At 40.3% G+C, this 26,041-nt stretch overlaps 1 protein-coding gene and 1 long non-coding RNA gene across 4 annotated transcripts in view; both read left to right on the forward strand.

Annotated features, from left to right (window-relative positions):
• cadps2 (Ca++-dependent secretion activator 2) overlaps positions 1–19,443 on the forward strand; it is a 146,454-nt gene extending 127,011 nt beyond the window's left edge. For all 3 annotated transcript variants that reach the window (XM_032546225.1, XM_032546241.1, XM_032546233.1), the window contains 3 exons: positions 6,884–6,991; positions 14,431–14,535; positions 18,023–19,443. In XM_032546225.1, the coding sequence (XP_032402116.1) occupies positions 6,884–6,991; positions 14,431–14,535; positions 18,023–18,193 (384 nt within the window). In that variant the 3' untranslated portion in view covers positions 18,194–19,443. The remainder of the gene's footprint in view (positions 1–6,883; positions 6,992–14,430; positions 14,536–18,022) is intronic.
• Positions 19,444–21,507: 2,064 nt separating this feature from the next.
• On the forward strand, positions 21,508–24,855 carry LOC116729500 (uncharacterized). The gene is made up of 2 exons (XR_004341168.1): positions 21,508–22,382; positions 22,418–24,855. It is a non-coding gene; the product is annotated as an uncharacterized LOC116729500 (long non-coding RNA).
• The last annotated feature ends 1,186 nt before the right edge of the window (positions 24,856–26,041 follow it).

The raw sequence follows: 26,041 nt of genomic DNA on the forward strand, positions 1-26,041 counted from the left end.
ATACTTTTATTGTGAAGGGGAGAAGGTGATATGAGAAGACACCAACCATTGTCCTACATTCAATTTTTGGTTTTGAGTGGAAGACATTGAGAATAAAACAAGACTCAAATTATTTTTTGTCTTTTTCTGCTGACTTCCACAAATTGAATATAATTTCAGATTGTTGTACAACTTTTTTTCAGGTTAATTTAGAAAGTGAGCTATTAGTGTTACAAGTTAATTTTCTAAACTACAGAAAAGTAATTCTTAGGGATGCTCAAACGTGAAAAAGTGGACTGATGTTGATATGCGATAGTAATACTGCTGTTATGTTAGATTTACCAATGTTTTATTTTATCTTTTTTTTAGCCGATTACTCGATTAATCGTAAGAATAATCGATAGATTACTCAATTACTAAACTATTCGTTTACAACAGCCCTAGTATATTTTAGAACAAGAAATTTTCTTTTTTAGTTGCAGTAACCTTTGAACATGAAGACAACATCCACCTGGCAGAAATTAAATAAGGTTGAGCATGTGGCACTATGCAATTACCAGGTATTTTCACTGCTCTCCTCTTCTGAAAACTAGTCATTATTCAAAGCCCTCTTCCTCCTCCTGCCACTTCACTGCTTTATCCCTCCATGTCTTTATTGAACAGGAATGTTTCTGCACGGAGTTTCTTTGTATGTCAAATGTTGATGAGTGCCTGGGTGTCCTTTATCCGGATGCAAAGGGAATTACTGGTGTTTAGCTTCACTTGAAGAACACACGAAGCAGACAAGACAAGTTAACAGTGCAGAGGAGGACAAAGGATCAGGCTTATTAGTATAATATGTGCACTGCACAGATGTCTTCATTATTCAATTTATATTTAGAATAGTAGCCAATTTATTGTAGTCCAACATCATTGACTGAACTTGATCTGAGCTCCACTGTTCAGGTTGTCTGTGTGTGAAAATATGAGCATACCGCATATGAACTTAGCAACAGCTTAAACTCTGGCAAATCAGCTGGGTAGAGCTGAAAAACTACAGCATGCACACACGCACTCACCCCCCCCCCCCCCCCACACCCCCACACACACACACATATATATATATATATATATATATATACTGTATATATACAGTACAGACCAAAAGTTTGGACACACCTTCTAATTTAATGGGTTTTCTTTATTTTCATGACTATTTATAAGGCAAGAAATCCCATTTATTAACCTGACAGGGCACACCTATGAAAACCATTTCAGGTGACTACCTCTTGAAGCTCATCAAGAAAATGCAGAGTGTGTCCAAAGCAGTAATCACAGCAAAAGGTTGCTACTTTGAAGAAACTAGAATATAAGGGCTATTTTCAGTTGTTTTACATTTTTTTGTTTAGTGCATATTTTCACATGTGTTATTCATAGTTTTGATGCCTTCAGTGTGAATCTACAATGTCAATAGTCATGAAAATAAAGGAAACTCATTGAATTAAAAGGTGTGTCCAAACTTTTGGTCTGTACTGTATATATATATATAGTGAATAGGTTCAATATTTTTGTCACTTATTCAGTGAAACTTATTATGGCTTACAGAAAATGAAAACCCCAAATTTAGTGTCTCAAATAATTTTAAATATTGTTTGAGTGCCATGACATACTGTGTATATATACTGTATATATATATATATAGTGACAAAAATATTGAACCTATTCATATATATATGAACCTCCACATCCAATTTGCAAAATAAGAATAAAACCTGCTATAGTCAACCATAAAAAACAACCACGGAAACATGCCAAAGACCAAGCTTACATAGAGCCTCTGCAGTTGTCCAAATTAATTCCCCAACACTGGACACAATCACACTGATAAAATGAAACAAGCTACAATATGTTTTTAAATGAGACCTAACTTATGTAAAGAGAAACTCACTCCAACGACTTTTCTGGGACGCAAAAAGGTTAAATAATCCACCTCGTTTATGCTAATATTGCTCACCATCGCATCTACTCAGTCTACGCCAAACCACGCCCACACACACTCGAGCTTGAGGCAAGTCCATCCTGATTGGATGAATCCTGTGGCCACAGGCTGACCCTGGGCTGACCAAAATTAGCCCCAAGAAGCCCCAAATGTTTTTTTTTTAAGTTCTTTGAGATGACATTTGTCAAGAAAAGGTACATAAATAAACTGAATTGAATTGGCACCTTTGGCTGTGTAGGTGTTGTAACCTCCTAAACAGCAAAGATGTTATCTGGCACAGAGATTAGCCAAATAAAAATGAATAATAACAACAGAACAGTGAAAGTTAGGGTATGTAAGTTTTATTTTAAAAAATGTGCTTTTTACATATTTGCTAAAATTGTCACAACGTTGTGACAGTATAATATGAAACAGAAAAGATTGATCTCCTCTGCCTTCTCCCAGTGCTATCTACAGAAATATACAACTGTCAGAAACAACCAATCAGAGCGCTGTCAGTCACTCTTGTGTACTGCTCACACCCTCACCGCAATAAAGCCTGTCAGGATTGCTAAGGCTAATTGGCATGGCCACCGATGACGATGGATAAACAGTTTTCCTGGAACATTAAGTTGTTTTTCTGCAACTAGCACAATGAGCAGTGAGTACATGAGATTGAGTGACAGCGCGAAGACCCTCCTCCTGGCTCTGATTGGTCAGGAGCGGTGCATTTTGTTCAGGGAAGAGATCAATCTTTTCACAGCTTATATGTCTAATAAACTGTCATGACATGGTGATAGTTTTAACAAGTACATAAAAGCTTATTTACAACAATTTTTTGAAGTTACATGCCACAACTTTAATGTTAACAAAAACAGGTATTTATTTATCAATTATGGCAATCCAGCAAATTCCACAACAAAAAATGAGGTAAACTTTGCGCTCCACAGTCTCTAAGTCTAAAACAACAAACAAAACACTCCCTTCTAACTAAAAAAAATAAAACACAGCTCCTTCTACAATAAGACAACAAAAAAAGTACAGTGCCTGATCTCCATATCAAACCACAAGACAGGAGAAAAAGAGAGTGGAACAGAAATGACAGAGAATTCCTACTGGCTTCCACTGTAAACTGACACACTTGCCTCTTAAATGTTCACATTTACTCAAAAAGAAATCATGGCAAGCTGCTCAAGTCAGCAGTTGCAGACAAGATCACTGCAGCTCAAGGCCCAGTGAAGAGGGGGTGGGCTCTTTGAGATGAATGAAGAACAGCAGCACATCTCACCTGTCGCAGTAAGGCAAACCTGCTACAAAGGAGAAGAAAGAACTCTCATATAAGGAGAGCTGATGGAGGTCAGGGACTGGAACAGTGGACAGGTGCCAAGTTCTGCTGCAAAGTGAAATCAGCATTTCAATAAAGCTTGTCACAAATAGCAAGCACAAAAAGCTAAAATTTCCTTGTGGATGACTGATTTGACTGTGGACTTTAGTAGACACAATGGACCGACACCAGCACAGTGCGCTGCAGTGTGTGTGTGAGGGAGGGCCGGGGGGTGGGGCTGAGGTAACTTGGGGCTCTAATTGTTAGAATTTTTGCTATGTGTCTCAATGGGGTAATGAGCAGTAAAGGAGCTACAGTGAGGTCACGTGTGTTACACTACAGCGGTGTCTGTCTGCCTTCAGTTGACAGATCATTCGCTGGTAACTGGAAGTGATCGGGATGAAATACCAAACATTTCCTGTGCTCACCAGGAGTGTCAGGTGCCTGACTCTTTACTTTCACCTTATATTAAAGTTCAATCATGCATGTAGAAGCTTCTATATGCCCAAAAACCCCACAATTTCATCACTGAATGGCTGCTGCCCTGTTGGACTCAATCCCATAATGATGAAATGTTTCGAGAGGCTGGTTAAAGATCACATCATCTCAAAACTTTGCTCCTCAATTCATCCGCTCCAGTTTGCCTACCACTCCAAATGCTACATACAGGATGCTGTTTCCTCCATACTACACTTGAGCCTGAAACACCTGGAGGAGAAAAATACTCGTGTGTGAATGCTGTTTCTGGACTTCAGCTCATCATTAAACACAATCATCCCCCAGCACCTGGTGAGCAAACCAGCTCCCCTTGAACTCAATGCCCATTGGAAAGACTCTGTGGCTTCAATATGGGATCAGTGTAGCTCTCTTTGTTTGTCTTTAATGCAGCCGTTCATCGGACATGCATGGCTACATTAATGAAATAAGAGGGTTGATTTAATAGTTTCCTGTGAGGAAATCTGTCTGGATCACAGACAGACCCCAGTCTGTGAGGGTTGGGGAAAATGCTTCAAGGATCATCTCCCTCAGCAATGTCTCCCTCAGGGCTGTGTACTGAGCCCACTGCTCTTCACCCTGATGACCCTTGACTGCCAAGCCAGGTTCAGTACAAATCATGTCATTCAGTGTGCGGACGATACGACGGTGGTGGGTCTCATCAGGGACGACAATGAACTGGCCTACAGAAAGGATCTGAAACATCTGGTGGACTGGTGTGATGCAAACTATCTATTCCTGAATGCCAACAAAACCAAAACAATTGTTGTTGATTTCAGGAAAAATCATTCAAGTCACACACCCCTCCTCACAAAGACCCTTTCACCCTCACTATGGTCTGTTCTCTCTGCTGCCCTCTAGGAAAAGGTTCAGCCGCTTCAAATGCAGAACAACCAGATTCCACAACAACTTTATCCCTCCTGCCATTAGACTACTAAACTTCCATTAATTTAATCTTTTATATATTTATGTTATAAATTTAATCCAATCAACATGCCTTCCATTGAGGAAGCTGAGCCTGGGGACTCTGGGTCGGGCTCTCCAATCTCTGGGGACGAGGTTGCCAAGGTAGTTAAAAAGCTCCTCGGTGGTAGGGCTTCAAAGGGTGGATGAGATTCGTCCTGGGTTCCTTAAGGCTCTGGATGTTGTAGGGTTGTGTTGGCTGATGCGACTCTGCAATATTGCATGGACATCGGGGGCAGCTCCCCTGGATTGGCAGACTGCGGTGGTGGTCCCCCTGTTCAAAAAGGGGGACCAGAGGGTGTGTTCCAATTACGGGGGTAACACTCTTAAGCCTCCCTGGCAAGGTCTAATCAGGGGTCCTGGAGAAGAGGGTCCGCTGGATAGTCGAACCTCGGATTCAGGAAGAGCAGTGTGGTTTTTGTCTTGGTCGTGGAACACTGGACCAGCTCTACACCCTCAGCAGGGTCCTGGAGGGTGCATGGGAGTTTCACCCAACCGGTCTACATGTGTTTTGTGGACTTGGAGAAGGTGTTCGACCGTGTCCTTCGGGGAGCTCTGTGGGGGGTTCTCTGGGAGTATGGGGTTCCGGGGTGATACGGGCTGTCAGGTGCCCTGTATGACCAGTGTCGGAGTCTGATCCGCATTGCCTGTAAGTCGGGCTCCTTTCTGGTGAGAGTTGGACTCCACCAGGGCTGCCCTTTGTCACCGATTCTGTTCATTACTTTCATGGACAGAATTTCTAGGCGCAGCCAAGGTGTTGAGGGGATCCAGTTTGGTGGCCCTAGGATCGCATCTCTGCTTTTTGCAGCTGATGTAGTACTGTTTGCTTCATCAGGTCGTGATCTGCAGCTCTTGCTGGAGCGGTTCGCAGCTGAATGTGAAGTGGCTGGGATGAGGATCACTGCCTCCAAATCCGAGGTTGTCCTGCCCCAAGTGGTGGAGTTGAAGTATCTTGGGATCTTGTTCACGAATGAGTAAAGAAGGGAGCGGGAGATCAACAGGCGCATTGGTGCAGCATCTTTAGCGGGCGCTGTACCAGTCCATCATGGTGAAGAGAGAGCTGAGTCAAAAAGCGACGCTCTCGATTTATCGGTCGATATATGTTCCTACCCTCATCTGTGGTCATGAGCTTTGGGTCATGACCGAAAGAATGAGATCACAGATACGAGCGGCTGAAATGGGTTTTCTCCGTAGGGTGTCTGGGCTCTCCCTCAGAGATAGGGTGAGAAGCTCAGTCATCCGGGAGGGACTCAGAGTAGAGCCGCTGGTCCTTCACGTCGAGAGGAGCCAGTTGAAGTGGCTCGGGCATCTGGTCAGGATGCCTCCTGGACGCCTCCCTGGTGAGGTGTTCCGGGCACGTCCCACAGGGAGGAGGCCCCGGGGAAGACCCAGGACATGCTGGAGGGATTATGTTTCTCGGCTGGCCTGGGAACGCCTTGGGATTCCCCCAGAGGAGCTGGAACAAGTGGCTGGGGAGGGAAGTCTGGGCCTCCCTTCTTAAACTGCTAGCCCCGCGACCCGACCCCGGATAAGAGGAAGAAAATGGATGGATGGAATTTATACAATATATTTATACTATAAATACATCGCATAATCTTTATAATATAATAAATGTATTATTACGTATTTATTTTGTTATTGGACTCTTGTGATGACATTTCTTTCAGTATGCATATTTTTAAATTCACAATTAAATAAGATTAAATATGTATGTGTGAAAATAAGAGAACATTAAAAAGCTATGTTTCTTGACTGTCTCAATATGCTGCTAAGCAGCACGTTTTGCATAAATTGGATGAGACCACCATGATGTCACATCGTAGTTCACCCACCATTTGAACACATCGTTTTAACATTAAAACCATCTGCATTGACAGAGACATTGTGAATGACCATATGACTGGAAGATTCTGTTGGTGGCCATGTTTAAGTCTAAAGACCAACACATGGCCTCACCATGTGCTGCGTAAAGCTGTGCTGGCAGGTTTCTCTGTTTTCATTGCTGCATATTTGACAAACTTCTCTCTAATTTCTAAGCTTACTGGCTCACATTGAGTATGCAAGTCATTATGGATTAATGTAATAGCCCAACTGCATCAAACATTATTACACAAGTTGTTGCTGTGAATTTCTGATAAGACTTCTAATTTTTCTCTATTCTCCAGAATCCAGGAATGGATCTGGCGGAAACCTACATTATCTTTGTTCGGCAGAACCAGGACATCCTTCGAGATCATATCAACGACGAGGTCTGCATTGAGAAGGTCTTTGATGTGAGTTCTTAGCATTACAGAAAAATAATCTAATATATTCTGATTGTGTTTTGTTTTAAAACAAAAATATTTTGAACCATTCTTTTTGTCTTACGTCCTGTTGTTGTTGTATTGGTTACAATATTCCTTTTGGATTTAATTAATGAACATAAACAACTAAGATCTGGGATTTTGTTCTTTTATTTAAAAAAGGACAGTTAAGTGTTTCATACACAAGAAGAGAGAAGAAAGGAAGCACTGAAACATTTTTCCATAGAATGAAGAATGCTACTAGTTTTTTATCATGGTACATAATTTTTATTTGTTCAGTTTGTTAGCTGAGCAACAGGAATATTTCACCTAATAAAAATGTAGGGATCATCTTAAACATGATAAAGCGTATGCCTAATTTTCCTAAACCAAAGCTGAAGAATTCAAAACAATATATATGACTCCATGCTGGGAAATCAGATGCCTTTCTGAGTCAGATCTCCCACTCAGGCAGGCATTGGGATTGACCTCACCATATCCAGTCTCACATCAAATACAGTGGGGTGAAGAAGTGCTTGACCTCTTCCTTAAAACAGTTTAAATATTAATCAATGATAACAAAAATAAGCACAAAATGCAGTTTATAAATGAAGGTATTTATTATGAAGGATGATACTAATAATACAAACCTGCATGGACCTGTGTGAAAAAGTGACCGGCCCCTAAACCTGATAACTGGTTGAGCAACTTTTAGCAGCAACAACTGCAACCAAACGTTTATGACATTGTGCAGTGAGTCTTTTCCAAACATCTTTACAGTAAATTTTCCTAATTCAGCCCCATTGGAGGGTTTCCAGCATGAACGACCTTTTTAAGGTCATGCCACAGCATCTCAACAGAATTCAGGTCAGGAGTTTGACTAGGCCACTTCAAAGTCTTTGTATTTCAGCCAATCAGAGATGGATTTGCTGTTGTGTTCTTGATCACTGCCCTGCTGCAAAACCTAAGTTGGTTTCAGGTTGATGTCACCAACAGATTGGTGGACGTTCTCCATCAGGATGTTTTGGTCAACAGCAGCAGTCATGGTTCTATTTAGCACAGCAAGTCTTCCTGGTCCTGAAGTAGCAAAACAGCCCCAGACACACGGCAACTGCCATCACACTGCCACCATCATGTTTTCCTGTTGGTATGATGATCTTTTTCTGAAATGTGGTGTTACTTTTACACCAGATGTAACAGAATACACACTATCTAAAGAGTCCAACTTCTCTCTCATCAGTCCACACAATGTTTTCCTAAAGTGTTGGGGATCATCAAGATGAGTTTTGAAAAAACTTAGTCCAGTGTTAATGTTCTTTTTGCTTAGCTGTGGTTTTCACCTTGTGGTTTTCACCTTTTGCTATGCATAGCATAGCAAAAAGGACATGCTATGCATGCTATGCATGTCCTTTTTGATCCCTGTCTCTGTTTTACAGTGCCCTCAGGCATGACCTTACTTGAGGGAAGTGAGGCCTACAGTTCTTGGATGACATTGTGCTGTCTTTCTCTGTGTGATGTTGGTCGGTTGTCCTCTCCTGGGAAGCTTCACCATTGTTCCATGTCTCCACCATGTGTGGATAACGGCTCTCACTGTGGCTCACTCTAGTCCCTAAGCTAGAAAACGGCTTTGTAATCCTTTCTGCATAGGTCTCAGTTACTTTCTCTCCTTTGTTCCTGAATTTCTTCGAAGGTCAGCATAATGTCTAACTTTTGAGGAACGTTTGGTGTCCTTCAGTTTGTCAGGCAGGTCCTGAGTAAGTGATGTCTTGACTGAGAACAGGAGTGCCAGTAATCAGGCCTGAATGTGGCTACAGACAGTGAACCCATGAGTGATAAATTACTATTATGCTTTAGACAAACACTTCATTTTGTGTTTACTTTTGTTGTCTTTTACTAAGAATTAAATTGGTGTGATATTGTGAAAAACGTAGGAAGTCAGGAAAAGTGAAAACTCTGTTTCACTCTACTGTAACTCTCAACCAGCCACTTGAGAGCAAAGACCAAGTTCCCAAAAGTTCATCAGGATAAAATTGAAGCCAGCTCTGAACTGAGTGATGTTTCAGTTCACCTGCTGAGCTGCAGCTGTAGCTGCATGATGATTCTCTGGATACCCAATGCATCTAGCAAAGATCTGTATTCTATGGACTGTCTTGTGTAATCTGTGTTCAATCATCTTATTTCATCATGATTCCAGAAGAGATCATTTCTGCATTATACTTGAATGGCTCCAAATGTGACCGTCTCTAACACATGAATCTGCTTTGACCTAGTCCATCCACTGGCTGGATGTTTATCTGGTTCTCCTGCTGGAAGCTGAACCCCCTCAGCTCTTCTGCTCCAGGATTAATTATCTCCATCCATCCACCCTCACATTAACTTCGACCTGCTTCTCTGTCCCAGCTAAAGGAAATCGTTCTCACAAAATGATGCTGTGGTTTGTTTGTAGGCCAAAATATTTCATTTTGGTCTATTCTGAGTAGAGCATCTTTTTCCACATTTGCTCTGTTTTCTATTCGGCAAACTGCAACAGGATTTCGTCTTGTCCCTCTTCCATTTATCACACTCACCTTGACTGCTTCAGAAGAGATTACTGGTCTTGTTGTCCATGCTGTCAGTCCTGGTGGAGGTCCATCCAGCTGCATTGTGACTGAGAATCATTTCATTGTTGAAATATATTGACTACAAATGTGACGTGTGGAGGTAATTGGTTGCTCTGAACTTTATTTAGTGGTGTGATATGAAATGTGACTAAATGCAATTGATTGGCAAGTTAAAACAACTTGTATCATTTTTCTTCCACTCTTCTTTGTTTTGGTTTATCACAAAAATCCCAGTAAAAACATTTAAATTTGTTCTTATTGTACTTATTGTGTGACAAAATGTGAGAGCTCAGTGCATTCAAATACATTATTTTGCAAGACGTTGTGTGACTTCGGGTTTCATTCAACAATGAAACCTGACCTGTCAGGATTCAGGAGCAAATCAAGCCTCACACTCTACATTCACTCACCACCAGATCCTGTTGTTTTATATAATTGGCAGTGTGATTTCATAATATTTAGGTATTCTTGAGAAAATTCTCTAAAGCAACTGACAGTCAGGTGTTTTTACTGTTTGATTCTTCACTCTCAGAACAGCAGGAGGTCTCCGTGATACTGAAAACAGTGTCTGCTTCTATTGACCTGTTTATCACTTAGGAACACTGAGAGCATTTGGCTCGCTCTGCTGGAGCCAAAAACCCTTTTACACCTCATCCTATCCATCCATCTCCCATCTCTCTGTCCCATGCTGTCTGCTGTATTCACTGGCTGCTTCCACCTGCAAGATTCAGATTTGTAAGAATATTCTAGCAGGCAGTTTCCTAACACGCCTCAGCTCCCCGTTGGAGTGAATGCAGTGATTTAGGCATGGCAGTTCAGGACTTGGTACACATTAGCAGCACGAAGCAGAGCGATGGATTTCTGCCACCCGTTGGCTCCTTTGAGGGTTCAGAGTGAGCCTCGAGCTGCACTGTGCTGATGTATGTGCATGCGTGTGCGTGCGTGTGCGGGGGTGGGTGGGTGTGTGTGTGTGTCTGCATTTGAGGGAAGGGGATAGAGGAGAATGAGTCTAATGGAGCTCAGAAGCGCCCAGTCATGCACTGAGGAGGAGGTGACAGCAGGGCCTTGAAGTGTCTAAGCTAAGTCCTTCAGTATGAATGCAATACACACACACACACACACCCCATCACGCCCACGCACGCATACTCACTCGTGCATCTTGTGTGTAACAATAGAAGCAAATGTAACGTTTGACAGCAGCATCAGGCGCCTCAACAGGAGTGTTTTGAGTGTGGAATTGTCCTGTTTATGGGCCTCTAAGCGAGTCAATCAAATTCATTTACAGCCTCTCCTTTTTCTTCATTGATGATTGCAGAAAAACTAGGGTAGGACCATGAAAGGTGTGTAGAATAAACACACACTGCGCATTAAGGATAATTGTTTGCTTGTGTACGTTACCTAGAGTGAGAGTTGTGGACATCCTCCTCCCTTCCACACACACATATGGATCAGTAACAACTGATAATAAGTTATACCTATTAGAAATAATTCAACCAATAACACAATTCAATGGACTGAGTCATGATTGTACTGACTTTGGGTTATGGTGCTATACTGGCAGGTATGAATATTTCACAAAAGAAGAAGTCTTGAACATTTAAAGTGAGGGAGTTTAATACTGAAATATTAAACTCCCCCAGATCACTTCTGGTCTGATGAGAGTGGCTCACTGATGTCTTCCGTTCTTTTTTTTTTTTTTTGATGACTGGCTAAAATGAGATTTTTCAGCCAATTATTATTTCGTCCTCTGAACTCGTTCCTCTCTGCCATGATCGCTGTGTTTACTAAGCTGTGTCACCATTATGTTACTTCTTCTGGGGGGCATGGGGTTTGTGAAGCAGACAACATTCACATTTACCAGCTGAAAGTACTCATCAACTAGCAGCAGAAAACCACCTGATACACTCATGTCAGCTATCGACAGGAAACTGAGACTACAACTCTCAAAGGTTGGTGGTACTGGTGTAATGGGGTAGTGATATTTCCGTACCATACTTCGGGGCACTTAGTACTAGTTGAGCATTGTATAAACATAACAGCCTACCTGAGTACTGTTGCAGACCCTTTCCATCCCATCCATACCCATCTTCTGATGACAATCAGTATTTGTTCTCTTTTTACCACTTCTGTATCCATATTTTTATCTAACCAATACATTTTGATATGGCAAATTCACACCATGGATGTCCAGTTGACAAATCTGCAGCAATTGGATGATACTATTTAATCAAGCAGCTTTTTAATGGCCCTAGTTGGCACAACATGTGCCCAAAGAGAGGCCGGTAAGTGTATGCATGAAGCTTTGAAACCTCTGAGAAATGACTTGAGTTGATGTTAAAGCTACTTTGCAGGCTGTGGATCCAGCTCAGTGCTGTATTACTGCCAGCAGCACTAGCCAACTGTCTTCTGTTGTAGCCAACTGGCCAGGCCCATACTAGCTTAGCCAGTATACACCTGGCTAAGTGTAAACTGGACACTATTCAATAGTGTACAGATTTCAAACCTTCTATTAGATCAAACACAAAATGATAGGTATGCTTCAATATGCTTCTTCAACATTAGCTCCTCCCTGACAGCTTGGTGGGAATTTCTAAAAATAGCCTTCACTAATCCCATGCAGACGTATGCCCATCTGGAACAACTCTGACATCCTACAACACAATGCTATGATAAACTTCCCAAGTTGAAAGTGTAAAGGACTCAGATACCTGGAACATACACTATACTGCCAAAGGTATTTGCTTGTGCATTAGATTGCTGATGGAGAAGTGCGGTTCGTCACTCCAGAGTACGCCTCCTCTGCTCTAGAGTGCAGTGGCGGCGTACTTTACACCACTGCATCCGATGCTTTGTATTGCTCTTGGTGATGTTTGGCTTTGATACAGCTGCTCCACCATGGAAACACAGGCCATGTTGAGTGGGGCCTGTGGGCAGAGCTAGCTTTTGGGTGGGGGACCTCTCCTGTTGGGTGGGTGCCCCGGTGGAGAGAAGAGTCATTGCATTTGTGTTCAGAGGCATGTGTTTGATATTTGTGTGCTATTTGAGGGTGGCCCTTTGGGAGAACCCATGTGGAGATTCATTGGGATGGGAATTTCACGGAATTGTGATTGAAGTTGTTTGAGGGGTTGAGACTGCTTTATTCTAGTCCAGCTCTGGTTTCCTGGCTCATTTCGACCGTGTAAATGTTTTTTCATCTTCTCATGCCTCCACCAAAGGTGAGGCCTGTTGCCTATACCCCTGGCCAGTGGCTGGTGCCTCTGCCCACTGGTGTATCCAAAAAAGGGGCTAGCTTGGCTGGTTCCCCCAGGACTTTTTTCTGGTGGCGTGGGGTGCAGTTTTCCCTGGCACAACTGGGGTGGTTCTCATGGGTTTCCCCTGCTCTGCTCTTTGGATGTTAGTTCTCTTTCTTTTTCTAATTTTTTTTAATAGTATGTTTATAAGACATTCATATTAACACTAGCGGTCTATCACAAAGATAGAACTTTGCAACTGATGGACTGACGTGTAGCTTTTTTGTCTTCCAGTTCACATTGATTCTGCTTATTTGACGTTTGTCACTCAAGGTACTGGCAAATTGGTCAGTAGCACACGTGTAAACTATGCAATGATCAACAAAGTAAATCAATATTTCTTTAATTCATCCCAGTTCTTCTTATGGTGACTGGTTTGCTTCCTAACTCAGTTTAGCTAAAACACCTACAAAACAAAGTTTGAAACTCAGAATTTATTGGTAAGTTTTGGTGCTAGTAAAAAAAAACCAACATTATGAACTCTGAAGGTTCTTTAGAAAGCAGGAATCTGAACTAATTCAGGAAGGGAAAGAAATCAACTTAGAGAATGTTTTTGATCTTGAACTTTAATTTGTGAATTAGCATGTTTTCTGCTGCCTAGACTGAGAGAAAACTGCTTTTTAGCTTGAGTATAATTAGGTGGCATCCTGGAGGAGAACAGAGGTTGCTCAGACAGCACATGGAATTAAATATTTATGAAACCCTTGAATGTTTGTGGACATGCTTCGACTTTTGTCAAGTGCATGAAATGAACTTTCTGTTATTTTTTGTTCTCTTAAATTGCAAGGTAATTACAGAATTTGTCATTATCAGTTTGATAGTAATATCCAGATTCGTCCAGCTGGATTGCAAGGTAGATCTGAATATTTACAGGTCATTAATGTGTCACAGCGATTTTTCTCTGCTTTCTGTCTTTCGGCTGGTATCTGAATAAAGCCACGTAATGTGCACATTTAAATGCTTCAAATGAATTATGGGTCTGATTTGCTTCTTTTTCTCCTCTGTCTTTTTGTAGTTTAAAGCAAAGCCCTGAACTCTTCCCTTGACATGCAGTATTCACCAGTTTCATTAAATTGGCAGTCTTTGAATAAGGGAATGTTTTCCCCTCTTTGACTTTTCTTGCTTAATGCTGCAGATTTGTTGACCTTGTGTTTTAGTGTTGTCTGCAGGACTGAAGGAAGATGTCAGCGAGTAAACGGCTATCAGTCCCTCTAATGGCAAACAGATAGAGTGTCCTTGAGGGACTGAGCAGCTGTGACTGCATTTACACGATGTAGTATAGTTTTTATCTGATAGTGGAGCCTGTCAAAGGAACAGTGCAGCTTCATAGACCCACCTCGGACTGCTTGCTTGTAGTGACCTGACTTCACAAGCAACTAGACTCCTGATGTAGTACCTTCCAATTTTTTTAGTTAACATGTTTTTAGCAGAAATGTGAAGGTTTATACTGAACAAGCTTTTTGATGCTTTCCCTCCAGTTCTGTTATCTTTCACATAAACAAACTTGTCCTCTTCATTGTGCCATTTCTGCCTCTTACAGCAATGGTACACAAGCTCCATGAGAACTGTGTGTGTGTGGCTGACTGACAGACTGGACCTGCAGCTCCACATCTACCAGCTGAAAGTACTCATCAAGATTGTGAAGGTAAACAAAGTCTTATAAATTAGAGCAAACTGTGCAGACAATCTCTGCATGTATACTTCTGTCTGCATTTAAATATTAATTTTTTAACTTTTCCAATAGGCCTGAGCTAGTAGCTAATCCAAGAGGCTTCAAGACCAAAGTGGGTTTACATCTTAGAAAAACCAACAACTTCAATTACACAGTGGGTCTAGAGAACTAGTCCAGCTCTCAAAGGCTAAAACATGTTTATGTCTGAGCTGAAAGTCACACTTCTGACATAAACTAGTTCTCATTCATTTATCAGGTTTTTTTTAAAATAAAATGAGGTCATTAAAGATGGTCAGTTATGACTTTTTACATAAGTTCAAATTTAGATGACCCCATTGGGTCATATCATGGGTAGGTTATTTATCCCCACTTCTTTTTCCTCACATAGACTTTATTTAATATGTATATGCAAATTATCTGCAAAGCTGCTGAAAATGAATGCAGTTTTGACTGAAGGTGTCTATTTTAGAGAATTTTTGGAACTGCAGCAGCTTTCAGACAACTGCAGGGTGGGCGCTCCTCCTTAAGAAATTCCTTATTCTATTTAAATATAGCAGCTGACAATGTCCTCATTCAAGTAAGTTAAAAACAACATTCATGTTATTTCACCTTTCCTGCAATGGTCAGAGAGAAAAATCAGCAAGCTGGTTCTCATGGTTACGACACGATTAAAGTGGGATGGGTAGACCACCAAATGATTTTTCCCTTGCCATGCCTTTTCATCATGCCATTGTTCTGGACAATATGTTGGAGTTAACACATTTCATTTCACATAAAAGGCCAAGTAAAATACAGACTGCAAGCTACTGGCAGTTGCCATTACACTGTGTAATGCAGTGTAATGGCAACTTACAGACTAAGAAAATGTGTCATGATTTTTGACATTGACTGGAGATCTTCACCTCCAGTCCTCGAGTGCCACGCTCCTGCAACATTTGGATGCACCACTGCTCCACAAAGAATTGAATCAAATGAATTTTTCAAGTTTGCAGAACTTGATGAAATTTTATTCAGCCTTTTGATTTAGGTGTGTTGGAGCAGGGATGCGTCCAAGTGTTGCATCCCTGCAACACTCCTCAAGTGTCACTGCAGGACAGTGACACTCGATGACTGACTCCTGACCTAGTACCTTCTAACTAGCCAAACCTGATTTTTTTTAGTTAAATAAAAAAAGTAGATGAGTTGTGTGTTTTTTTTCTGCTTAGCAAATCCTAAATTATTTAGAAACTGTTACGTTATGACTGAATGTATTACATACAATAGATATAATGGTGCACATTAACAACAATCATGTAGATTATTTTATTGATGCTGGTTCTGCTTTATAACGTAGGTTTCTGTACAATCCATTCTTGTCTACCATCCAAGTATTTTAAATCCATGTAAATAAAGCACAAATTAAGCATATGCTGTTCTGTCTGATGGCTGATCTCAGGAAAGTTCTTCCAATATAATTCCATTCAACATGTTGAACATGCAGCACATAATCAAGGACATACTCTGGACATGGTTATTAGTAAGGGCATAAATACTTCCAAGATCTCTGTAAGTGATGTTGCCCACTCTGATCATTTTCTATTATCTTTGAAAGCACCATTTCTGTTGACTCACATAGGCAGAGAGATGTCATTACAAGCCATAAGGATAACACAGCTAAAACTTTTATTCAGGTTTACTGTTCCACCTCCCTTTACACCCAGTAGATGAGTTGGTTGATCATTTCAATTCTAAATTCTCAGATAATTGAGATAGTTGCTTCTGTTAAAACAAAGATCATGTGTGGTGGGACCAAGCCTCTGTGGAGAGCTGCTCCACTAGTGAGATGTGAAAGGAGCCTTTGTCAAAGGGCCAAACATAAATGGTGTAAAATTCGATTCCATCGTCATAATGAAATCTAAGAGACACTACAAAGCTATCATTCAACTCTTTAAAGGGAAACATTCTTTTGAAATCATAAACTAAAACATCAATGATGCTTGAGCTTTGTTTACCACAATTTTCAGGTTAACAAACCCTCCTATGACAGTAGCAGCTGGACTCCACTCTAACAGGACCAGCAGTAAATTTGCCAACTTCTTTACAGAGAAACTTTTAGTTCAACATTAAATACAGTAGCAATGTTTTGTGCAATCATAAAAAATGTTTAGAAAATGATACAATTCCACCAACTCAACCATCACTAAAGCTCCCCCCCTGCTGCTTGGATATCCTACCCACAACTTTTCTTAATAAAGGTTTTCCTGTCTCGTCTGATTCAGATAATAAACTCTTTGCTCTCATCAGGTTTTTTCCCCCCCAGGATTTAAAAACAGCAGTTATCAAACCATTGATCAAACCATTGATAACTAGGAACAACCTTGACAAGGGTTCCAACATTTACACAGCTTCTAAACAATGAGCAACCACTTTGACATCTTCCAGTCCGGTTTCCATGGTTACCACTGCCCTCGTCAAAGTGTTCAATGGGATTCACAGGTTCTTCCACAGTGCTGGTTCTGTTGGACCTCAGTGCAGCTTTTGACACTATTGACCATGACTTATTATTGGAGAGTTAGGGTCAGACTTTCTGGATCAGAACTCAGCTGGTTTGAATCTTACATAAAGAACAGGATTTCTTTGAGTCAATATATAACTTCTTATCAGACAAAAGTCACATGTGGGGTACCTCAAGGTTCAATCCTGGGACCCATCCTGCTTAATATCCACTGGCTTCCTGGCAACAGGAAGCCAGTGGATATTTTATATACTTGTGCTAGTTTATAAATCACTGAAAGGCTTATCACCACTCTTAATTTTTCCTTTTTGTTTATTCATTGTGTTTGGTCATGTACTTTCTTACGGAAATGCACAATACTCATAAAATTGACTAATCAGAGCTTCAGCAGTGGACTGAAGAGGACCTTGCTGAAAATTGAACCTCACACAGATTATCCAAGATTTGTCTGCAGCTTGAGGACAGCGGAGGGAAAACGTGAAGGAGCCTCAGCAGACCAAGATGTTCAAACCCTAAATCTTTGTGTGACTAAATAGTGGCTCTTCCTTTTGAGTGATTCATAGAAAAAAAAGTCACAACTGACAATGGAGTGAGAAAAAAAATTACGCAAATGAAGTCGCACTGAAGTCCTTGAAAGCAGCTGTGAGAAGAGGCGCGAGAGATGAAAGCGAAAACCGCTGAAATGCTTTTTGTCTTTTTATAGTTTGTTAGTTTAAGTAGAAACCAATGAGACTCGGAATGATAATAGCTCCCTACTGAAAGTAAAAATCCCTGAGACACTTCACTCTGCCTTCCTGGTTTAACACACAAAAAAGCCTCTGAATGTCCTTCAGCCTCCATCTTCCAGCTTTTGTCCTTTCACACAGTGAATAGCAACTGCCTCCTCCTGCTCTCTACATTCCTCACATGCTCTCTTATTTCTTCTCTTTGCCTATTTACCCATCTTTCTTTCTTGTGTCTCATCAGAAGACCTACCGTGACTTCAGGCTGCAGGGTGTGCTAGATGGCACGCTCAACAACAAGAACTACGAGACCGTCTACAACCGGTTGACGGTGGAGGAGGCCACAGCAGCAGTCAAGGCAGGCAGTGGCCTGCAGGGCATCAGCATGAGAGACAGCGATGAAGAGGACAGCTAAACCCAGACACACCTCCAGAAGCCTCTCTGACATGTCACTACTTTGTTTTACACTTAGTAGCTCACACCAAACTTGGCATATCAGGAAATACGTGGAATGAATTTACAAAATTAATCCTGTAAGTGAAAAAGTATATGTACTATTTTATTTGCCAATGTGTCAACTTTCCAATGTTAATCTGCTTGTTTTGAATATTATTAAGGGAAAATAGATATTCATGTAATTCTTAAAAATACTTACACTATGTCAAGACCGTGAACTCTGAAGAGTCCGTTTTCCATTGAATATTTTGACTAACTAAACTTGGCACAGAAAAGAATTGAATTTGTGTTTATTCATTTTTCCAGTTGCGGCAATGCTTCTGATCAGTTTATTTTATACTGGTGCAATCTGTTTATTTCCCTAAAGAGCTGCCACTTTTGTCAGGAAAATTCATCTAGAAATTGCATTAAAGATTGTCCAATATTCTTTGCACATGCTTTTGGTGGAGGTAGTGTGATGCTGTGGGACAGGATGTCTATCACAGGAGAACAAAGGCCCTGCATCGTTGGAGTTAAACTGCAGAGCAATATGAGGATGAGATTAGCCACCTTTACTATTAGGGAGCGACCTCTGACCCTCACAGCGACTTCACCAGAGGCAGCCTCTGGACTGTGGGTGTGGAGGCAGTCCTAACCTCAATCTGAGATCATCTTGGGGTTTGTGTCAGATTGACCATTACAACCATGCTGACGTTGATAAATGCTGCTGCAGAATTTGTGTGACCAAGCAAGTGATTAACCTGAGGACAGGGTACCAGGCCACTGTACATTTATCTCATGCACTGTTGATAGAACCTGTTGGCTAAAGAAATAAACTGATAGATTGACCAAAAAGACTTTTTCACCAAACGTCAGTCATCAAGGATACCAAACAGGAGTTACTAGCATAATGAGCTGTTTGGCATTGGCTGAGGCAAGTTTTTCACTATCCTTGCGGTTCAACCAATAAATGAATTGTCCCCACAAATGTGTCATAATTTAAAGGGAAATAAACAGTCTTTCCAGAACTATAACATTTATTACAAAGAATCATTGTTAGAACAAAGAATTATTTTTGACAAAACATACATTTCCTTACTTTTTTGCAAAACATACTTTCTTTTACTTTTTGGGCTGAACCTAACAAAGTATGAAGTGCTTAAACTATTTCAGGTATTTGTTTAAGTTGCTTTGACACCTAAGCTTAAATAAATGGGGAGCAAGACTATAGCTAAAATGTCATTTTCTCTTCACTCACAACTCAGCGTTAGAACTCTGAGATTAGAAATGAACTAGTTTCATGATTCCAGTCATATCCATTTTCTTTAGCCCAAAGCTCAATCAGTTACAGGAACTAGCACCACAAACAGAACCAATCAGCACCTTAGTTTCATATTTTCAGTTAATGCACCTATCCAGAACTTGGCAGATCATATTTAAATGTTACTTGCTTTTAATTTGTGTTATTGGATTGGCATGACCTTCTTACTCTCTCCAGTATTGTGCTCCTTTTCCATTTTGGGTTAGTCACAAAGCCATAACATCTATGAGCTGTGAGGAAGGGATGAGGCTGGATGATGACTGTGATGTAGTGATATGATGCAAAACAAATAAAGAAGCAGCCATTTGTGGGCACATCCAGAACAGAGACATATGATGGCCCTCCTGTTTCTGTCTAATCAGAGAAATAAGTTGATCAGTGGAATCTATTGCAGATAATAACATCTTGAGGTTGTTATATAACACTTTGTCCTATATTTAAAGCACTGAGTGTACTTTGCCGTCTTGCTGTAGCAGTGAACTCAGCTTAATTCTCCCAAGATTATTTGAGGGACACCCATTTTTCTCTGCTGGCCGAGCAGCATGTTGTGAAAACACACACAGCTTTTGATCTTAATGGTGTGCTTTAATGATGTGAATGACAAAATGATCCATTAAGGGAGTTCATGGTTACTTGTTTATAGCAGGGTGATGGTCGGACTAAGGGGCTCATGCTGACACGAACAGCTGCTGTGAACAATGCTGTCTGCTGTAAATGTGCCTCTGGTTATAGGTAGTGCAGGTTTTGTGGTGACCATACACCGTGTTCCAAATTATTATGCAAATTGGATTTAAGTGTCATAAAGATTACATTTTTTGTTGTGCTATTAAATTTATAGATGGTATTGTGTGTCAGGGCTCTTTCAATCACTATAATTAATTTCAGAGAGCTGGTTGATTAGTTTGTCTGATGAGCTCAATTAAAGGAAATCTACTTAAGAAGGATGTTCCACGTTATTAAGCAGGCCACAGGTTTCAAGCAACATGGGAAAGAGAAAGGATCTCTGCAGACAAAAATCATCAGATATTGTAGTGCCGTATGACAAGGTATGAAAACATTAGATATATAACAAAAACTGAAGCGTTATCGTACTGTCAAGAGATTTGTGGCCGATTCAGAACAAAGATGGGTTTATACAGATAAAGGCAGAATGAGGAAGGTTTCTGATAAATTCATCAGATTAAGAGAGCAGCTGTTAAAATGCCCTTACAAAGCAGCAAACAGTTATTTGAAGCTGCTGGTGCTTCTGGAACCTCAAGGTGGAGGATCCTCCAGAGGCTTGTGGTGCATCAACCTACTATTAGCCTCCCCTAACCAGAGCTCACAAGCAGAAACGGTCACAGTGGGCCCAGCCGTACATGAAGATTCATTTTCAAACAGACTTGTTCACTGATGACTGCTGTGCAACCCTGGATGGTCCAGATGGACGCAGTAGAGGATTGGTGGTGGATGGCCACCAAATCCCAACACGGCTGTGACATCAACAAGGAGGTGGTGGAGTCATGCTTTGGGCTGAAATCATGGGGAGGGAGGGAAGGAGGGAGAGAGAGCGAGAGAGAGCTGGTCGGCCCCTTCAGAGTCCATGAAGGTGTGAAAATGACCTCAGCAAAGTAGATGGACTTTCTGACTGATCACTTTCTTTCATGATTCAAAAAGAAGAGCCGTACCTTCAGTAGCAAAATCATCTTCATGCATGACAATGCACCATCTCATGCTGCAAGGAATACCACTGTGTCATTGGCTGCTATGGGCATAAAAGGGCAGAAACTCATGGTGTGGTCACCATCCTCCTCTGACCTCTGACCTCAACCCTATTGAGAACCTTTGGAGTTTCCTCAAGCAGAAGATCAGAGGGTGGAATGTAGTTCATATCAAAACAGCTCTGGGAAGATATTCTGACATCCTGCAAAGAAATCCAAGCAGAAACTCCACAAACTCACAAGTTCAATGGATCAAGAATTGTGCAGGTTATATCAAAGAAGGGATTTTATGTTAACATGTAACTTGATCTGTTAAGATGTTTTTGATTGAAATAGCTTTTGATTTTAGTACATGTGACCACTTAATACTGCACATTGAAAGAATGACCTTTTGCAGTTCTTTATAATCCATAAAATGTTTAGAAAATCTGCTGTGCATCATAATTTGGAACAGTGCATTTTGAGTTTTTTATTTTTGAAAAAAAATACTGTTCTCATTGGGAGCTTTGATCAGTAAAATTTGATTTATACTGTAATAGTTCATGACTTGAAAATTATACTGACCATCATTTGCATTGACCGTTTAAGAAAATCTTAGAAAATATCACTTACATAATAATTTGGAACACGGTGTATGAATAAAATACTCCTTTAAACTTTACTGGATATATTTAAAACTTAACTATAAAAGCTAGAAGGTTGCTACTGTACCACATAGTACCAGATTTAACTGGGTTCAGATTTCACCTTGTAAGCTGAAGAGTAGAGTGACAGAAACACTTTGACCTCTATACTACTTTGACTATCAAAAATGGAATCATAGCCAAAAAAAAAAAAAAAAAGCACACATTCAGGTGAGTAGAATGACCTGGTCTCCATAGTGATGCTTGGCCTCTGATATTCTCTAAAGAATAAAGTTGGCTGAATACAATACAACAACACATTTGTTATTATACATTTTTACTATAACATTTTTTCAAAACAATTCCTCAGTCTACTTCCACTTCAGTCTGTCACATAATGCGAATAATTTTCAAAGGCATTGTATTCATGAGTTCTGTTTCAACGTCAATTGGAATAAGTTTGATATTATGCTGATGCTCAAGAGAAACACTGGTGAGGAAGGACAGATTCAACAGCTTATCTTGGTTCTTCAAACAGCTTGTTGCTCACCACAGCTGAGCTCTGATAATCTCTCATTGTTCAAATGTCTTCATTTACCCATAAGATTCAGTCTGCTTGATTTCATCCCAGCCTCAGAAGAACCTGATGCTTTTTATACCTTTTGAGCTGTTGATCATAACTTGTTGTAAATGTACAGAAATGTAATTTTGTGTGAGGCAGACTGTCTTATTTTGTACTGTGACATTTCTGAATCTCTGACTGTTGTAACCATGAACAAACATAGAATGCAGGATTTGTAATAGCTGTTTTGATGGAGTTGTTGAGGAATGTAAATCCAAGGTTTAACAGAGTCTTTGTTTTATCTGTTTTTGAATTTATTCTGGTGTGACTGTTCTTGACTGAGAATTCAAGCCTGTGGAGATGACAAACCAGCTGAAACATTCCATTTGGAATGATGTCCTGTTGTGTCCTTGTTAACACACTTCTAACGTATTTTTGGGAGAGTTCTAATGTCGCCCTTCTGAGGTTTTTGCTAAATTCAGAAGACCGCTGCTGGCTTTTTCTTCTTCTCGCCACCATACCTGTAGCCCAGACATAAGAACTTGGCAGAATTTCTCCCCACTTTTTGACAGATCCCTCTGATGGCTTCTGCTGTGAGATACATCTAACAAAAAGCCTGCTAGAACAGATTCAGTTTATCTATCTAGCTTACATATTTCACTATTAAAGACAAAAAATTTTGATCATGTCAATTAGGTACTAAATCAAGTTCACCTTGTTAATTTGAATTTAGACGTACAATACACACCTTTGCCTGTTTAGTATCTTAATCAGTAAAATTAGGCTTAATTTTGACCACTAGATGACAGCAAAGTGTTCCCAACATGATATTGGATAAGCGTGGAATTTACACCAACAGGCTTTAGTGGGATATATACTTGTGGTTAAAAGATGGGAATCGTTTTGAAATGATTTCTTTTGGTCATCTTCTTTACTCACACAAACATTCCATCGTAACAGGGATGGGTGGACTTTTAAAATCGCAAATTTTTGTGTCCTTCAATGTCCACATTCCAAGGTCTAACTGTGTAACGCCACCTGGAACTCAGCAGCTCTCACTGACCACCATAGCCGCAACAATTAATGACAGAATAGCAAGATTGAAGCAATATGGCTTCTTAGAATTGGTCTGCAAGGAAAAGCCTAAAACAAAAAAGAATAAAATGTTTGAACAAACTTTAAACATCCTGGAACATTAGGTATATTGTTAAAACACAGCCTATTAGCACAAACACATACCCACTGGTCGGCATGGTAGTACTGGACTGATTAACAGGGCTAATCTGACAGACACAAGAGCTTAGCATAGTCTAATTATCATTTACTATGAAATCTTTTAGTTTAAAAAAATAACTGCGCTGAAACAGGAGCGTGTATTTAGTTTTTTTATATTGTTCGTCTGGATTACTAACTATCCTCCCATCCTGCTGCTGCATTAACCTGGTTAAGGCTGCAGATTGGCTGGAGGCTGTTCCACCTTGCGTCACATGTAATGCTAGGTGGGACAAAGTACAGGCTGAAAAAACTGCCATAGAATCACACCAAACATCGATACACACATGGACTGGAAGACTGCATTGGGGAGAAGGTTTACAGACTTTATAAGGTGTACTTGTTAGCTTAGGTGCTAAAAAGTCCACTAAAGTGTATGGTGCATGTCACACATGAAACATAAACTGAAACAATCTCTCAGCTGCCTACTGCACTCCTGGTGTTGATTAAATGTGTAATACAGTGGTCAAATGTGCCATCTATTGGTGTATTTACTGATCTGTAAGACTGATCAGCTTTAAAAACATGTAGCTTTTTTAGCATTACCTTTGATGTATCTTTCAGTGCAGCAAAGGTCCCAATTGTAAAACTCACGATACACATTACTGTCATGAAACGTGGTGTAGAGTGGTGAGGATGACGCAGTGGACCCAGGGTGTTTGAACAAATGATGATGGTTTTAATGAAGAATTTACAAAATACAAAGTCCAGGCAGCACAGGTGAGCAATAAGGCAAAGAGCTCAGACACTGGCTGCAACTAGTAGACAAACTAGACTAAACAAGGGCAGAATAGACAACTTATGACTTTAGACTAGAACCAGAGACACAGGTGGGTTTAAATACACTGAGATGGTAATCAGGGGAAACAAGGGACTTCTGGGGGCAAGCAAGAGGCAGCCAGGACGACACAGGAAGTAAACACACAGAAAACCAAATCTTCACAATTACTTTTAAAATTGATGCTGATAATGTTTGACCTTTGACACTGTTGGAGTCTGTAGAGTAAAAAGTAAAGTCAGTGAACAAAGAAAAAATGTAAAGACGCTGAAACTGTATTTGTCTTGCTGGGTATCTGTTATGTTCAGGTTTAAGAATCTGTAATAAGGCTCAAAGTGGTTCCCTTTGTACATTTTGTAACTTATAAAAAATTATTTTGCTCTTCATACACAGTCAGTTTCAAATCATTGCCTCATGTTCGGAACAAATCTGATTAGTACACATCCTTAGCACTCATCCACAAACTTTAGTGTTTTATTGAGAAGTTGTGGTATGAACTGACAGCAGTTTCTCATTGAGATGTTTAATTGATTTTTTTTCTTCACAAAGAAAACTCTGAAAAGATTGGTGTGTACTTTACCAGCTTTTAACATCTACAAGCTGATATTTGTAGATGTATATTATTTGAGGCGGTGAGAAAATGTTTTATCCCAAATTCTATAAACCTGCTGATGCGTCACAAACCACCTTGACCCAATTACAGTAAGATTTTGTTTTTAATTAATGAATAAATGAATAATTTAATGTTGTTCCTAGAGACATAAGTTTGGTTAGAGTAACAAGCCCTTTCACATGAAAAGGCTTGTTACATGCCTTTTCATGTGATATGAAAAGGCATGTAACAAGCCTTTTCTCTTTTTGATCCAGCCATTATTTCATATCAACACATTAAGACTATAAAATGTATGTATTAGTATCACAAACAACATTTTTATTTACTTCTTTATTCAGTTTAAGGTTCATACATTACATTGTTTTCAATGTACCTATTTTGAATTGTCCACTTGATGTCGCAGTAGAGCAAATGAAGCATCACAGCACATCAGCTCATGAGTCAAACCAGATGGAGCCTCAGTGATTCATGAAGCTTCATCTCACCATTACTAGTTGGCAGTGGCAGCACAAGCACTGGCTCCTTTCCTCTTCCTCCGTTTGGTCCTCATCATCTTCATTACTCCTTGTAATTTCTACATTCCCATCAATTTCAAGGCAATGCGGTTCAAATTGAAAAGTCTTAACACCGTTGCTCATTGCTGTTTTGGCTGGATGGAGCTACTGTAGCTCAGTCAGACCTAACAAACATCACAGGGTTTCCCATAGTGTTTTACATGCCTGGCGGGCCACAAGGCTTTACTTGTGCCCCCAGCAGGCTAAGCATTGCGTATTTACTTAAGTATTTTTAAAATATGTACAATTTTAAGACTTTATTGTTGGTGTTCAGGTATTGATCTTCCAATCTTTCAATGGCACATAATTATCAAGTGACATTTTCAAATTTCCTGTCAACATTAAACATTTTTTAACTGAAAAACACGATGGACCGCTGGATGAATGGCTGCCCTGGTGCCCAAC

Source organism: Xiphophorus hellerii, chromosome 2, assembly GCF_003331165.1.
Source record: "Xiphophorus hellerii strain 12219 chromosome 2, Xiphophorus_hellerii-4.1, whole genome shotgun sequence".
NCBI lineage: Eukaryota > Metazoa > Chordata > Actinopteri > Cyprinodontiformes > Poeciliidae > Xiphophorus > Xiphophorus hellerii.